Raw genomic sequence first — 12,163 nt, 5'->3', positions numbered from 1 at the left:
CATGTCGTTCAATGACCCACCACGGGCGAGACGTTGCTCTTTCAGTTACTGCCTCTGCGGAGTTCATGAGGTTTGGCATCTGGAGCTGATCAGGAGTCCACTGTCCGTATTGTCGGGCTCACATATGACTGGGATGCTCTCCACGCTCTGATCTCTCCCACCTACGGTTTAACATATCTGAACAGCAGAGGCCCGGCCCACTTGTGAAGCTGCAATCACGACAATGACGACTTCCGGCATTGGCCAGGTGGTGAGTAGTTCGGCGTCGTTGTTTGTAGACCAGGACTGATTAGTGTTCTAGGTATCGTGGTACATCTGTACTGTTGGTATGCTCTGATCATCTCAATGTCAAAAGGGGTTCTATACTGACCAAACAGCTGCCGTCCCTTTTGTCTGCCTGCGCACCTACACGCGATGGGCCAAATTTGGCGGCCTGGCAATCGAGGACGGGTTTATCATTTTGGCACTGTTATGCCTCATCGGTGACCTGGCAATCCAACAACACATGTGGAATCTGGGTCTCGGTGATATAGCCAAAGGGACCTTGACGCCAGACAAAATCAAGGGCATCATGCAGATGATCGTGCCCGGATCCACCCTCTACGTTGCATCCCTATGGGCTGTTAAGCTCGCACTTGTACTCTTCTACAAGCGCCTTGCTGCACCAGGCTCGAAGCTCATCACAGTATACAACATCGCCCTCGGTGGACTACTCGTCACTTTCCTCGTCATCTTCTTCGATATCCTATTCCAGTGCTATCCGTACGACAAAAGATGGTCGGCTGATCCCGATTGTAAGTGTTGCCTCGTAGACCAAGGCACTTGTAATAACCTTGAGCAGATCAGTGTGATCCGAAAGCTGCTGACATCAACTACTGGATTACCATCTTGTGTAAGTGAGCTTCGACCGCGCGATCCTACCTCTGCTGAGAATGAACAGTCAACATCATCAGTGATGCGATTATCATCACTCTTCCAATCGTTATGGTCATGAGGTTACAAATGAAGCTGAAGCAGAAGCTTGGTGTTGCAGCCATCTTCGCGCTTGGTATTTTCGTAATAATTTCCAGCAGTAAGTGGTTCGGGGTGGCAAACTCAAGCCAGGTTCAATCTGACACTTCTTCCACAGTCATCCGAGCCTACTACTCCCGCCTCAACGAAACAATGTTGACATGCACTGTCTCTATGGTCGAGACATCGATAGCCATCATCGCATCATGCCTCCCGGCTTTGCGATCCATGCTCATCGGTGGCAACACCCAGAATGCGACGAGCAGCTACGGCAAGCATTACGAACTCACGACAGACAAACGCAAGACGAATGCCCATCGACTGAATGGACATACTGCCAGTGTAATGTCGCCACGGAGGACAAGACACAGCGCAAACGATTCAGAAGACTCGCTGGTTACAGGCGGTATATCGGTCCAGTCTGGTGACCCAAGCTTGTCAAATGACAAGAGCGGCATTCATGTCGAGACCACAATCGCGACGGATTACGTGGGGGGCGGTGAGAGTACCAAATCCGCCGTCTAGTGATTTAGAACTACGTACATGAAGCATCGGAAATCTATCGTTCAGACATCCAGATCAAACTCAACGTTGCTACCGCTGGACAACAGATCACCAATGAATCTCAAGTGGATAATTAGACACTCCGCTACATGCTGTCTTCGTATGGCCAGTATGGGGTTGCTGTTCCTGATCCAGGACAGCCTGCCTCGCGGACTCAACCGCCCCTGCGATCCAGTCCATCGCATTTCCGAGAAAATGAGGAACATGTCGCCCTGTCGCTAGGACTTCTGAGATGGGCTTTCCGAGCTCAGACAGAGGAGGCAGTGCTCGATCCCAGAGGACCAAGGCAGACGCATTGTCCTTCTCCTTCAGCTTGAGGATTGTCGTGACAGTCTTTGCGTTGTGCACCATGGTCTGATATTCCACCTGGTGCCAGATACCATCCGTTGGGGGACGCATCCAATCGTTGGCGTCGTGCATGACAACGACAGTCCCGGTCGCAAGTGTCGCGTAGGCCTCGGACATGCTTGCAAAGAACCGCTGCCGTTTCGTCTGGTCATTATGGATACACCGCATCGCGTTTGTGGAGACATTGCGGTGGTTGTAAAGTGCACGATCCCAGATACTCCAGATAGTAATGAGGTCGTGATCGCAAGCGTACTCCTGCGCCATGTCACTCATGCCTCGAGTGTAGAACAGAGCATTGTCGAGTGGCAGATCGATATCCTTCCGCCGAGACGCCTCTCTCAAGAACCATTCCACTGTGTACGTATCGATAGACGCGCATTGTGTATCCCCTGGTGAATCTACCGATGGAGTGGGGCGAATAGGGATGGGATAACCAAGTACTTGGATACTGTAGACCCACAGACAGATGATAAAGACGCAGATCATTGTGTGTCAAATTGCATCCAATTTCCAGGCCTCGGGATGGAAGCAGAGGAAAAGCGATTGTTCGCGCCAGGCGCCTAGCGCCATGAGGTCTTGATGTAGGATCCCGTCGTGAGATTGCCTGGTTGCCTGACGAGGCTGTGTACGAAATTACCCCGCTCTTGTCTTGCACCCAACGCAGGTCCCAAATACTGCAGGCTGACAACTGATAAGGAGCTTTGCACTGCCGCGTAAGCTGTTTTGTACCGTATCGTTTGTCGAACATCGTTAACAGCCAGTCATTTGGTAAGGAGCGGCGGGCCCAGCGAGCCTATCCAATGGGTGCTATACACGGTACTGTCGATCAACGATGCTCGACAATCAATACGGTAGTACAAACTGTGTCAGAGGTTCGCTTGGGGCTAAAGACTCGGGTGCTCGGAACACTTTTCATGCGCTGCGCCATGCACTCCTAAAATACATCTGTAATTCGCAACCCTGGGCGCACTGAACATACAGTAGGTGAAGACGCGAAATGGAATGTTGTTGATTGTGTACGGAAATCACAAATTGTGAAGCCGGTTGGAATGGAAGCGTCGAACGACCAACGTGCCTCACAAGAGCACCATCCAGCAGTAAATCAAATCGAGCATGAAGAATGCAAAAGTCCCCGTTTCGGTCTTAGCTTACACACCGCGAGTACTAATCGATATACTACTTACCTACGCGAAGGGCAAGTCAAAAAGCTGCGTGCAACATAACCTCGACATCATCTTGCCGTAGAGATCCAAAACGCAGTGCCATGCGATCAACATCAGGACGCGGATCTTCTATTAGTTTTCGAACCGACCATGCCAAACCACAGGTTCACAACTAGCTCCCACACGCTGACGAACAAGCTCTCCGTCCGTACACTTCCAGCGCGTGCCTTCAACATCCAGTATCCCATCTAGCCACTTCGCGCGCCTCAGAGATCTCAAACCGAGTATTCTCAACATCCACGCAGTCGTCATTCTCCTTCACGATGGCTACTCTGCGCCTCAGATACCTCAGCTCGAGTATTCTCACCATCCACGCAGTCCTCATTCCGCTCCACGGCGGCTACAAATCCCTTGCCAACCCGGTCCAGCTAGACCCTCCAGTTCTCATCGTAGGAGGACAGAGATACAGTTTACATTCCACTGCCAGCGCTCTTGCACGCTGTATGTATCCAAAACACACCAGCACCACGTGCCTGAACCGGGGATACACCGATCCGCAGCTGCCTCCCGAGGCACGTACGAACGGGGTCCGCCGAATGCGCGAGTCTTCGGTCAATGTATGTAGTTCAGGCAACTAAGCAGATCTACTGCGCGGCGGCTAGCAGATAGCACTGCACGCTACGCGACACACCACACATTCCATGCCGGAAACCCAAGACAGCAGTGCCATGTCGATGTGCGCAAATTAAAGACGACGGTGATATGGTGTATACGTACGCACTACCCATGGATATGTGCTGGGGATCGAGGTGAGGCTAGACGTCCCGAGACGTTTCACTATAATAATATGACACTACTCATGTGATCCACCAATGCCATATTCGAAAGCCTCAAAAACGATTTCCACGCACTACGCGCTGGAATCCGAAGTGTTACAATCATGGTCTCTCGCGCGATGCGGTGCGGTGCGGGCACATCGGCGTACATTTCCCCATGGAAGCTGTGTATTCGCAAGGACGATACTTTTTGACCGCAGTACTCAGCGTAAAAGCTGTGGTGTTTTCAGCGCAAATGGCGAAGCAGGCGGGGGTGGAGATGCGAGCGGGGAAGTTGGCGTGGGCAAGACAGAGTTGGCGTGGGCAAAGACAGAGTTGGCGTGGGCAAGACAGATGGTACGGTGGGTTGGCGGTGGGTGCGGGACGAGCAGGAGTACTCGTAAGGTACTCCTACACCCACGACTACAACTGCATCTACGCAAACACCGATGCAGCTGCCGACACAGATACCGACACCGCGCTATTCGACGTACTCGTGCACCTGCTCTCAGGAGCTATCTCAGCGGGAGACAGGTTAGCGAGGAGCGAGGGGTCCGAGGGTAGGAGTACGAGTTTGAATCACGGATTGGCTTGAGCGGACACAATTCGGGGGTCTAGACGGTGGGAGGGACATCACGAGGGGCGAAGGGGAAGGAGAAGAAGAAGGGGAAGAAGAGGGATGGGTGGATGGGTGGGGGGATGAATGAATAGACAGAGCAGACTACGTTGCGAGTTGTGTTCAAATCGTGTCTTGGATCGTGCTTAGACCGCGCTCTACAGTTCTCCACAGCCACTCTATTTCGCCTTACCAGTAGGAATCTGGAACGCCTGAATCGCCTGCCCGTGCTGGAACGCGCGATCAATGCGGAAGAACCCCTTGCGATCAAACTGAATAATATCATCGACCTTCAGCTCCTTGGCATTACAATCCGCAACCGCCTTGACGCGGGTCTCAGTCTCCTTATTCAGGAAATCCTCCAGCGTGTCCTCGGGCTCCAGCTTGTCCTTGGAGATGAGGTAGTCGAAGTCGACGAGCTCGACGGGGACAAGGTCCTGGTCCTTGGAGAGCCAGGTGACCTTCTTGCTGGTCTTCTTGACGTCGCCTTGCAGATGCAGTTCGAGCTCGAGGGCGGTGACGGTTTTCAGGCCGGAGGAGGACAGCGGGTTGATGGAGTGCGTGATGGAGCGGACGATGGCGTTGCCCCAGTTCATCAGGGTGATTTCCTCGTCCTGCGCGAACGACTGCGCGTCGGCCTGCTCCATGATGATGTCCTTGCTGAAGACGACTTTCTTGGTGCCGAGGTCGTATTTGGCGTGCTTGGGCTTGTCTTCGGTGGTGACGCCGGCGCGCGCGCCGATGATGGTGACGGGGACCTGGGCGGCGTCGTCGATGGCGATGTAGCGCGCGGCGGTGGGCTCGACGTGCTTCTTGTTGGTGGCCCAGAACGAGTACCAGTCGAGGTTGACGATGTTCTTGGACGGGCCCTGCTTCAGGATGAACTCCTGCAGGGCGGGGATGACGGCGCCGCGGCGGCGCACGCCGCGCACGGTGGGCATGCGCGGGTCGTCCCAGCCCCAGACGTAGCCGGCGTCGACGATCTTGGTCAGCTTGCGCTTGGACAGGACGGTGCGCACAAAGTTCAGGCGGGCGAAGCCCCAGTTGTGCACCTTGCGCAGCTTGAGCTCGGTGATGAACCACTGGTACTGGGCGTCGCGGTCGTTGTACTCGGTGGTGCGCAGCGCGTGGGTGACGCCCTCGACCGAGTCGACGATGGGGCAGCAGAAGTCGTAGGTGGGGTACATCTTCCACTTGGAGCCGGTGCGGTGGTGGTCCTCGGGGTTGCATCGGTAGATGACGGGGTCGCGCATGGCCTTGTTCGGGTTGTCGACGGACATCTTCGCGCGGATGCACCACCTGCGGCCCTCCTCGGAGCCCGTCTTCATCACCTCGAACTTGGACAGCGTCTCCTCAGGGCTCATCTCGCGGCGCTCGCTGGCAATGCCGTCCATGCGCTCGGCGCGCATCTTCTCCTGGGCGGTGTCGTCCGCGTAGGCCAGGCCGTCCTTGATCATCTGGACAGCACGCTCGTACAGCTCGTCGAAGTAGTCGCTGGTGTACGAAACCTGGTCGGGCTTGACGCCGAGCAGCGCGCAGTCCTCGACAATCGAGTCCTGGAACTCGGCCTTCTCCTTGCTGGGGTTGGTGTCGTCGAAGCGGAGGATGAGCTTGCCCTTGTACTTGGTGTGGGCGAAGTAGTCGTTGAGGAGAGCCGCCTTTGCGTGGCCAATGTGGAGGTAGCCTCTGCGCAGCGTTAGTCATATTCAAGGCAGTCGATCGCATGGGCACTCACGAAGGCTCAGGCGGGAAACGCGTGACGATGCCCGACCCGTCCCCGACATCCTGCAGGCCAATGTCGTAGTTGGCGTCGTCGTTGCCGCCCTCCTTCTTGCCGCGGCCGCCCTTGGCCGCCTCCTTCGGGCGCTCGGCCAGGACGACAGACTGGGGGTACGCCTCCTCGACGTAGCGGAACCACCTGCACAGGCTGGGCATCAGGTTTTGCTTGACGAAGGCGTGGGCGACGCGGTTCTCGCGCAGCGTCTTCCAGACGGTCGTGTCGGCATCGGTGATGGTGTAGCCGACAATGTGCGAGCGCAGCGTGAGGTGCGCGTCGAGCTCCTGCAGGCTGGGCTCAATGGCCTTGAGGTTGAGGGGCTTGAGCGCCTCGGCGCGGGTCTGCCACTCGGCGATTTGGGCGTCCATGGTGTTGTGTTGTGGTGAAGCTGGGGAAAAGTTGTTGGTGGGATGATGAGTGGTTGGCGGGGCTACTTATCGATAAGACATACTTGTACTTCATAGACGCCCACAAAAGTCAAGCTGTACATACATCGAAATAAACAGGATGACAATAAATTCAACATCGCCAGCGTCACGATCCAAGACTAGTACTGCAGCACTGACTTCATTCGTATCCTACACTGCCCAAACCAGACCAACACCCGCTATGCAATGCTAAACCAGGTCCTACAATGCTTCATGTGACGCCAACCCATTACAACACAAAATTATCGGGACGCAGTCCAAGAAAGAAAAGAAGAGAAAACGTCTACTCATACACTCGTCGTGTATTCATCATCCTTCCGTCGTACACCCAACATAAACCCCCTCACTCAAACCCCCAGCGATCCTTCGTGCACACCTCCTAGGCACACTCCCACTCGGCAAACACGCACCACCTCGCGCTGCGATCCGCGAGGACAAGACACCTCCACGTGCCCTTCTCGCCGATCTTAATCACCGTCTCCCACGCGGTGCCGTCCGCATCCGTCAGCACGCTGACATGCTCTGTCTTGCGCGTCAGGCGGATGATCTTGCCCGAGGGCGTCTGGATGGCGAGTTTGGCGGGCTTCATGGCGCTGCTGCCGTTGGAGCCGGACGACGCTTGCGATGGGTTGGTGTAGTTGCTGCCCGAGGCCGAGATGGACTGCATGCTCATGGCGGAGGCGGGGCGGGCAAAGGGGTTGGGCGAAGCGCGGCCCGCGAGCGAGGTCTCGGGCTCAGTGCGGGTCGTCGAGGCGGGGTGCTGGCGCACGCAGAAGACGAAGGTGTTGTTGAGGACGAGGTTGGAGCACTGCGGCTGCGCGATGTAGAGGTCGTTGCGCTGCGCGTGGGGTGTGGGGTGGAGTGTCAAGAATGAGTAGGGGGGATTGCTGCCGGTGTGCGTGATGGGGAGGCCGATGGCGAGAGAGTGCGGGTTTTGCTTGTTGGAGTGCTGGGATCAAATTAGTATTATCGTCTGAATGAAGTGAAACCAAGCTTACCATAAGTCCGCGGGGCCCGGCGTAGATCTTGAGCACACCTTGACCCTCGTCTCCGGGCAGCAACGCCTTGACCGTGTACCGCTTCTGGCCTCCAACCCATTCAGCCTGCGCAAGCGCTGGCTTCCGCACAAAGTCGCCGCTCTCGAAGTAGTCACCATCCGCGTCCTGCGAGTATGCTCGAGCTTCTACCTCAGCAAAGCACTCGACGCTCTCAGGAACATTCACGTATACGTGCGCCATCTCAAGGTTGTCGAGATTGAGCATGCTGGTGTCGAAGTCGACAACGCTCAGACCATGCTTGAAGTAGGTAGGCGTGGCACACGGTAGAGCCATGAGGATGTCATGAGGCTGGGGCGGGACGATGTGCTGCTGTTCGGGGAGAAGCGGAACGTGCGAGTAGCAGATCTCGAGAGGGCGGGCGAGGAAGTACCAGCTTTCGGCGACCTGGGGGCCAGCGGTCGAGAAGTGCACACGCTTCGGGTTTGTGGGTCCTGCGAGAGAGCAATCGATCACCCGCCATTCGCCGTCGACGATGACTGCGTTCCAGGAGTGGTTCGGTCGAGCCACGCTCTCCAGATCCAGAGGCTCTCCAGGAGTCTTCAAGTAACCGCGGACAACCTCCGCGTGGAGACCGACAGACGCACACATCTCGGCAACCACCATCGCAATCTCCTGCGAGCATCCGCGTTTGCTCTGGAGGACGTGGCGAGTGTCCATCTCGCCTTCAAAGTCCTCCTCCCAGGCGATGCGTTCGCTGACCCAGGTGAAGATGGCCCGCAGACGCTGGACGTCGCTCCTGAATGGTCTGCAGACGTAGCCCTGCGCCAGGGCGGCGGAGGTCGTCCCCATAGGGATGCTATTAATAAACCTGGTCCCCTTGTCGACGTGGGCCAAGTTGCATGACGCAAAGTCGATAGGCTCGGCGATTGGCAGGCCATCGAGACCCTCGTCGCCTTCAACCGACTCATTGAGGATGTCGACAGGGTTCAGGGCAGGGTAGTCCATCATCTGGCAGCGCTCAACTCTTTCCATGCGCTCGTTCTTGCTCAACGAGTTGGAGCGGTTGACGTCTCGGCGCACTTGAACCCAGTCGGTCGTTCCAAGACCGCCGTCTCTGCTCGGCGTCGACTGATGCGCAGCAGAGCCACCAGCAAAGCCAGCTGGAGTGCCAGTATCCATACGATCTATGCGTGCTCCTGTCCTGCTGGCAGCACGGCTTGCAGCACGACTAGCAGCGCGCGATGCTGGCCTGCTGATGGTCTCCATGGTACTGCGAGCGTTGGCAGCCTGCGTCTTGGCGGAGTCGATCATCTTGCGGAAGAAGCCACTGCGCCTGGCCTTGGGCTGCGTAAGACCACCGAGCGGGTCGGGGTTCTCTGGTCCAGGCGTGCTGGGTTGCGTGGACTGCTGTTGCTGATCGCTCGAACCGGGCCGAGATTGAGAGTGAGAAGCATGGCTCGAGTGATACGTCACGCCAGTGAAGGGAGTCTCTGGTCGTCCGTCATCGAAGCCAAAACCCTTGCCAGGCGAGCGATTGCCCACCGCGCTGCGGGATCTGTCGTTGGCGGCCTTCTTGCGGTAGTAGCTGCCAGCGCTAGTGGAGCTCATGGCCGTGGCGGAGTACCCAGACATCAAGCTGCGGTTCGTGCTCTCTGTCGCAACGGTCGAATTGGTCTTGCTTGTAAACGTCCGGCCCAGACTCTTCCCAATCTCGTGCACCGACTTGCGGTGGCGCAGCAACTTCGACTCCCTGCGCTCGACATCCCCAGCATCCTTGATGAGCGATGGCCCTGGCCTCTCGTATGGCGAGTTCTTAGCTGGCACTGGAGGGGGCGTGCTTTTCCCGCCTGTAGAGTAGCCGTCCTTCCTCTTCTTCTTGCTGGCTTCCATCTGGTGCATCCGGCGTAGGCGGCTTTCCATGCGCTTGACGTACTCGTCCACGTCTGGCGGACCCTGCACGGGCTCGTCGTCGTCGTCATCCATGCGACTATTACTCCTGTGCCCGGTCTGCAGACCAGCCATTCTTGCTGAAGCTTGATGCACCTGGTCGAGAGCGTCAGGGGCCCAGGGATTCGAGGGTGTCTCTACTTCCGGCGAGGCCATGTCTTGCAGCGAGGACATGACATCGTTCATGGCGTTCGTGAGCGGCGAAGGAGTGAATTTCTGGGGGGCCTGTGCGGATGGTTCGGGGGTTGTGAAGCGGTCTTGTGGGGGCGGCGCAGGCGAGACGGCTCGGTTCGGATCGTATGCGACGCGATGCGGCGGCGGTGGTGGAGGGGGGCCTTCGTCTTCATCATCATCGTACTGATTCTGGAACTGCGGCGGCGCGGGCGAGGGACTGCGACTCTCCAGCTGTTGTTGGTATGGAGATGGCGAGGGACCGCGGTCGTAGGCACGGTACTGGAACGAAGGTGCTGGAGATACAGCCCGATCGTGTTGCCCGAATGAGGGAGCAGGCGACACCGCTCGCGAGTGAGGCTGTTGCTGGAAGGACGGCGCAGGGGACGCCTCTCGCTGGTAAGGATTCGGCGAAGGGCCCCGGTCGTATGAGCGGTACTGCGACGGAGGTGCAGGGGAGACGCCCCTGGGTTGGTACTGCCTCGGTGGTGCGGGCGAGACTGCTCGGTTGTACTGCTGTGGGGGTGGTGCGGGTGAGACTGCTCGGTGATATCCCTGTGGGGGTGGTGCGGGTGAGACTGCTCGGTGATATCCCTGTGGGGGTGGTGCGGGCGAGACTGCACGATGATACCCCTGCGGCGGCGGTGCAGGAGACACGGCCCTGTGATACTGCTGCTGTGGGGGCGGAGCCGGCGACACAGCCCTCTGCTGATACTGATACTGCGCAGGCGGCGCAGGAGAGGGCCCTCGCGCGTACGAGCCGTGCCGGGACGGGGGCGCGGGCGAGATGGAGCGCGAGTGCGCGTGCGGCGACGGCGACGGCCCCCGGTCGTAGGCGCGGTACTGCTGGGGAGGCGGCGCGGGCGAGACGGCGCGGGGGTGGTACTGCTGTCGCGGCGGGGCGGGAGAGATGGCTCTGGGTGGTGCGGGCGAGATGGCGCGTGGCTGCTGCTGCTGCTGCTGTTGATATGTGCGCGTGCCCGAGCCGCGTCTAGACGGCGGCGGGGCGGGCGACACGGCCCTCGACGCGTGGGTCTGGTACGGCTGCGGCTGGTGCGAGTTGGTGCGGGCGTGCGAGCCGTGTCTGTTGACGTTGGCGTTCGCGGGCGAGGTTGCTGGGCGCTTCGTGGCGGGCCGCGGCGAGACGGCGCGCAGATGCGACGGGGCGCGCGAGGCGGGCGCGGGGGCGGGCGACGCGCTGTCGCGGCTCTCCATCGAGTCGCGCTTCATGGACGAGAAGGGCTTGGTCGTCTTCGCGGCCTGGGGCGTCGCGCCCTGGCGCAGCCGCTCACGCGCGGCGGCGGCTGGGTTCGGGGCGCCTGCGGCTGCATAGGCCGTGAAGGGCTTCCGGAACATGCTCTTCTGCTTCTGCGGCACGGGCTTCGCGGGCGCCTGCGCGCTGTTCTGGCGCGATACCGTCTCCGCGCTGCCGTTGCGGCCCGCGTTCCACGGCTGGTAGTCCTCGCTGAGCAGCTCGACGAAGTTGCTCGGGAACAGCCCGACCATGCGCCGGTCGCGCTTCAGCCGCCCCATCCACCACGAGCCGTCGCCGGCGTTGAGCACCTCGATCAGGTCGCCTTCGATGAAGCCGAGATCGCGCTTGGTCTGCAGCGCCGTCAGCGATGCGCACCACGGGCGCCGCCCAACTCACCTCTCCGCCCCACGAGTACACCGCCTTGCACCAGCACGGGAACCGCGTCGGCAGCGCCTGGCCGGCCATGTTTGCTGCCCTGTCTGCCGGTCTGCCCGGTGTGCCTGTCTGCCCTGTCTGCCCTGTAGCCCTGGATCTGCCCCAGCGTGCCCCGGATGCGGTTCGGACCGCGCTTTACCCGGCGAGCGACGGCGACATGCGTCTGTTTACTAGCGAGCGCGTCGAGGAGTCGCGGAACGCGTGGCGGCCTGCAGGAAGATGAACGAAAAATGAGAGGCAGGCCGGCGGTGACCATGTATAGCCCAGGTATCGATAGCAGCCACGGCCGATATTAGTCGAGGCTAGTCGTCGCGGCCACCTTCAGCTGTGACATTGGGCCGTGTTGACACCAGTTCGCGGGGCAACCAAGCTGGCTGACCGCTAGTCGACCACACTCGCGACAACGCATCCCAGCACCTCGACCCGACTAATTGCTGAATCGCTGCACACGCCGCCCACACCGTCGCTACCTCTGCAATGGAAGCCATACCGACCTTGGCGTTTTTGTTTGGCTCGCAGCGCCCTCCAAACTGCGTGAGGGTGCTGCGAACAGCTGCGTTTTCGCCTGGCCCACACGTCACACAGCCCGTTTCCTTGCACAACTCACACATAGTCTCAAATTGACCCGCGTCGCC

At 58.8% G+C, this 12,163-nt stretch overlaps 5 protein-coding genes across 5 annotated transcripts; 2 read left to right on the top strand and 3 right to left on the bottom strand.

Moving 5' to 3' along the window:
* Positions 1-82: 82 nt before the first annotated feature.
* On the top strand, positions 83-1,536 carry C7974DRAFT_448580 (uncharacterized protein; the record flags this gene model as incomplete). Its single annotated transcript, XM_046145675.1, has 6 exons — positions 83-250; positions 302-326; positions 378-794; positions 842-892; positions 941-1,072; positions 1,130-1,536. Exons 1-6 carry the CDS (start codon positions 224-226, stop codon positions 1,534-1,536), a joined length of 1,059 nt encoding a protein of 352 aa, XP_045999868.1. The 5' UTR covers positions 83-223.
* Positions 1,537-1,580: 44 nt separating this feature from the next.
* C7974DRAFT_122320 (uncharacterized protein) lies at positions 1,581-2,858 on the bottom strand. Its single transcript, XM_046135173.1, has one exon. It carries the CDS (start codon positions 2,407-2,409, stop codon positions 1,624-1,626), a length of 786 nt encoding a protein of 261 aa, XP_045999867.1. The 5' UTR covers positions 2,410-2,858; the 3' UTR covers positions 1,581-1,623.
* Positions 2,859-3,278: 420 nt separating this feature from the next.
* C7974DRAFT_122322 (uncharacterized protein) lies at positions 3,279-3,841 on the top strand. Its single transcript, XM_046135174.1, has one exon. It carries the CDS (start codon positions 3,410-3,412, stop codon positions 3,722-3,724), a length of 315 nt encoding a protein of 104 aa, XP_045999866.1. The 5' UTR covers positions 3,279-3,409; the 3' UTR covers positions 3,725-3,841.
* A 751-nt stretch (positions 3,842-4,592) lies between these two features.
* C7974DRAFT_421502 (tRNA synthetases class I, catalytic domain-containing protein) lies at positions 4,593-6,674 on the bottom strand. Its single transcript, XM_046144293.1, has 2 exons — positions 6,253-6,674; positions 4,593-6,203 (listed from the first exon to the last, which is right to left on the bottom strand). Exons 1-2 carry the CDS (start codon positions 6,660-6,662, stop codon positions 4,697-4,699), a joined length of 1,917 nt encoding a protein of 638 aa, XP_045999865.1. The 5' UTR covers positions 6,663-6,674; the 3' UTR covers positions 4,593-4,696.
* A 112-nt stretch (positions 6,675-6,786) lies between these two features.
* C7974DRAFT_352858 (cytokinesis protein Cyk3) lies at positions 6,787-11,865 on the bottom strand. The gene is made up of 5 exons (XM_046139524.1): positions 11,490-11,865; positions 10,931-11,443; positions 10,418-10,681; positions 7,721-10,234; positions 6,787-7,671 (listed from the first exon to the last, which is right to left on the bottom strand). The coding sequence occupies exons 1-5, from the start codon at positions 11,556-11,558 to the stop codon at positions 7,102-7,104; spliced, it is 3,930 nt and encodes a 1,309-aa protein (XP_045999864.1). The 5' UTR covers positions 11,559-11,865; the 3' UTR covers positions 6,787-7,101.
* Positions 11,866-12,163: the final 298 nt, after the last annotated feature.

This window comes from Boeremia exigua, assembly GCF_020726555.1.
Source record: "Boeremia exigua strain MPI-SDFR-AT-0100 chromosome Unknown C7974scaffold_3, whole genome shotgun sequence".
Taxonomy (NCBI): domain Eukaryota; kingdom Fungi; phylum Ascomycota; class Dothideomycetes; order Pleosporales; family Didymellaceae; genus Boeremia; species Boeremia exigua.
This window is presented reverse-complemented; position numbering and strand designations above follow the sequence as displayed.

Bases quoted from the DNA above. Each gene is read 5' to 3' on its own strand.
- C7974DRAFT_122322 (XM_046135174.1), top strand. From the start codon at position 3,410: ATGGCTACTCTGCGCCTCAGATACCTCAGCTCGAGTATTCTCACCATC.
- C7974DRAFT_352858 (XM_046139524.1), bottom strand. From the start codon at position 11,558: ATGGCCGGCCAGGCGCTGCCGACGCGGTTCCCGTGCTGGTGCAAGGCG. The intron at 11,444-11,489 runs GTGAGTTGGGCG...ACGGCGCTGCAG, and splicing joins TGTACTCGTGGGGCGGAGAG to ACCAAGCGCGATCTCGGCTT. The intron at 10,682-10,930 runs GTCAACAGACAC...CCTCCCCAGCAG, and splicing joins CCTCGCCCGCGAACGCCAAC to TACCGCGCCTACGACCGGGG.
- C7974DRAFT_122320 (XM_046135173.1), bottom strand. From the start codon at position 2,409: ATGATCTGCGTCTTTATCATCTGTCTGTGGGTCTACAGTATCCAAGTA.
- C7974DRAFT_421502 (XM_046144293.1), bottom strand. From the start codon at position 6,662: ATGGACGCCCAAATCGCCGAGTGGCAGACCCGCGCCGAGGCGCTCAAG. The intron at 6,204-6,252 runs GTGAGTGCCCAT...AACGCTGCGCAG, and splicing joins CGTTTCCCGCCTGAGCCTTC to AGGCTACCTCCACATTGGCC.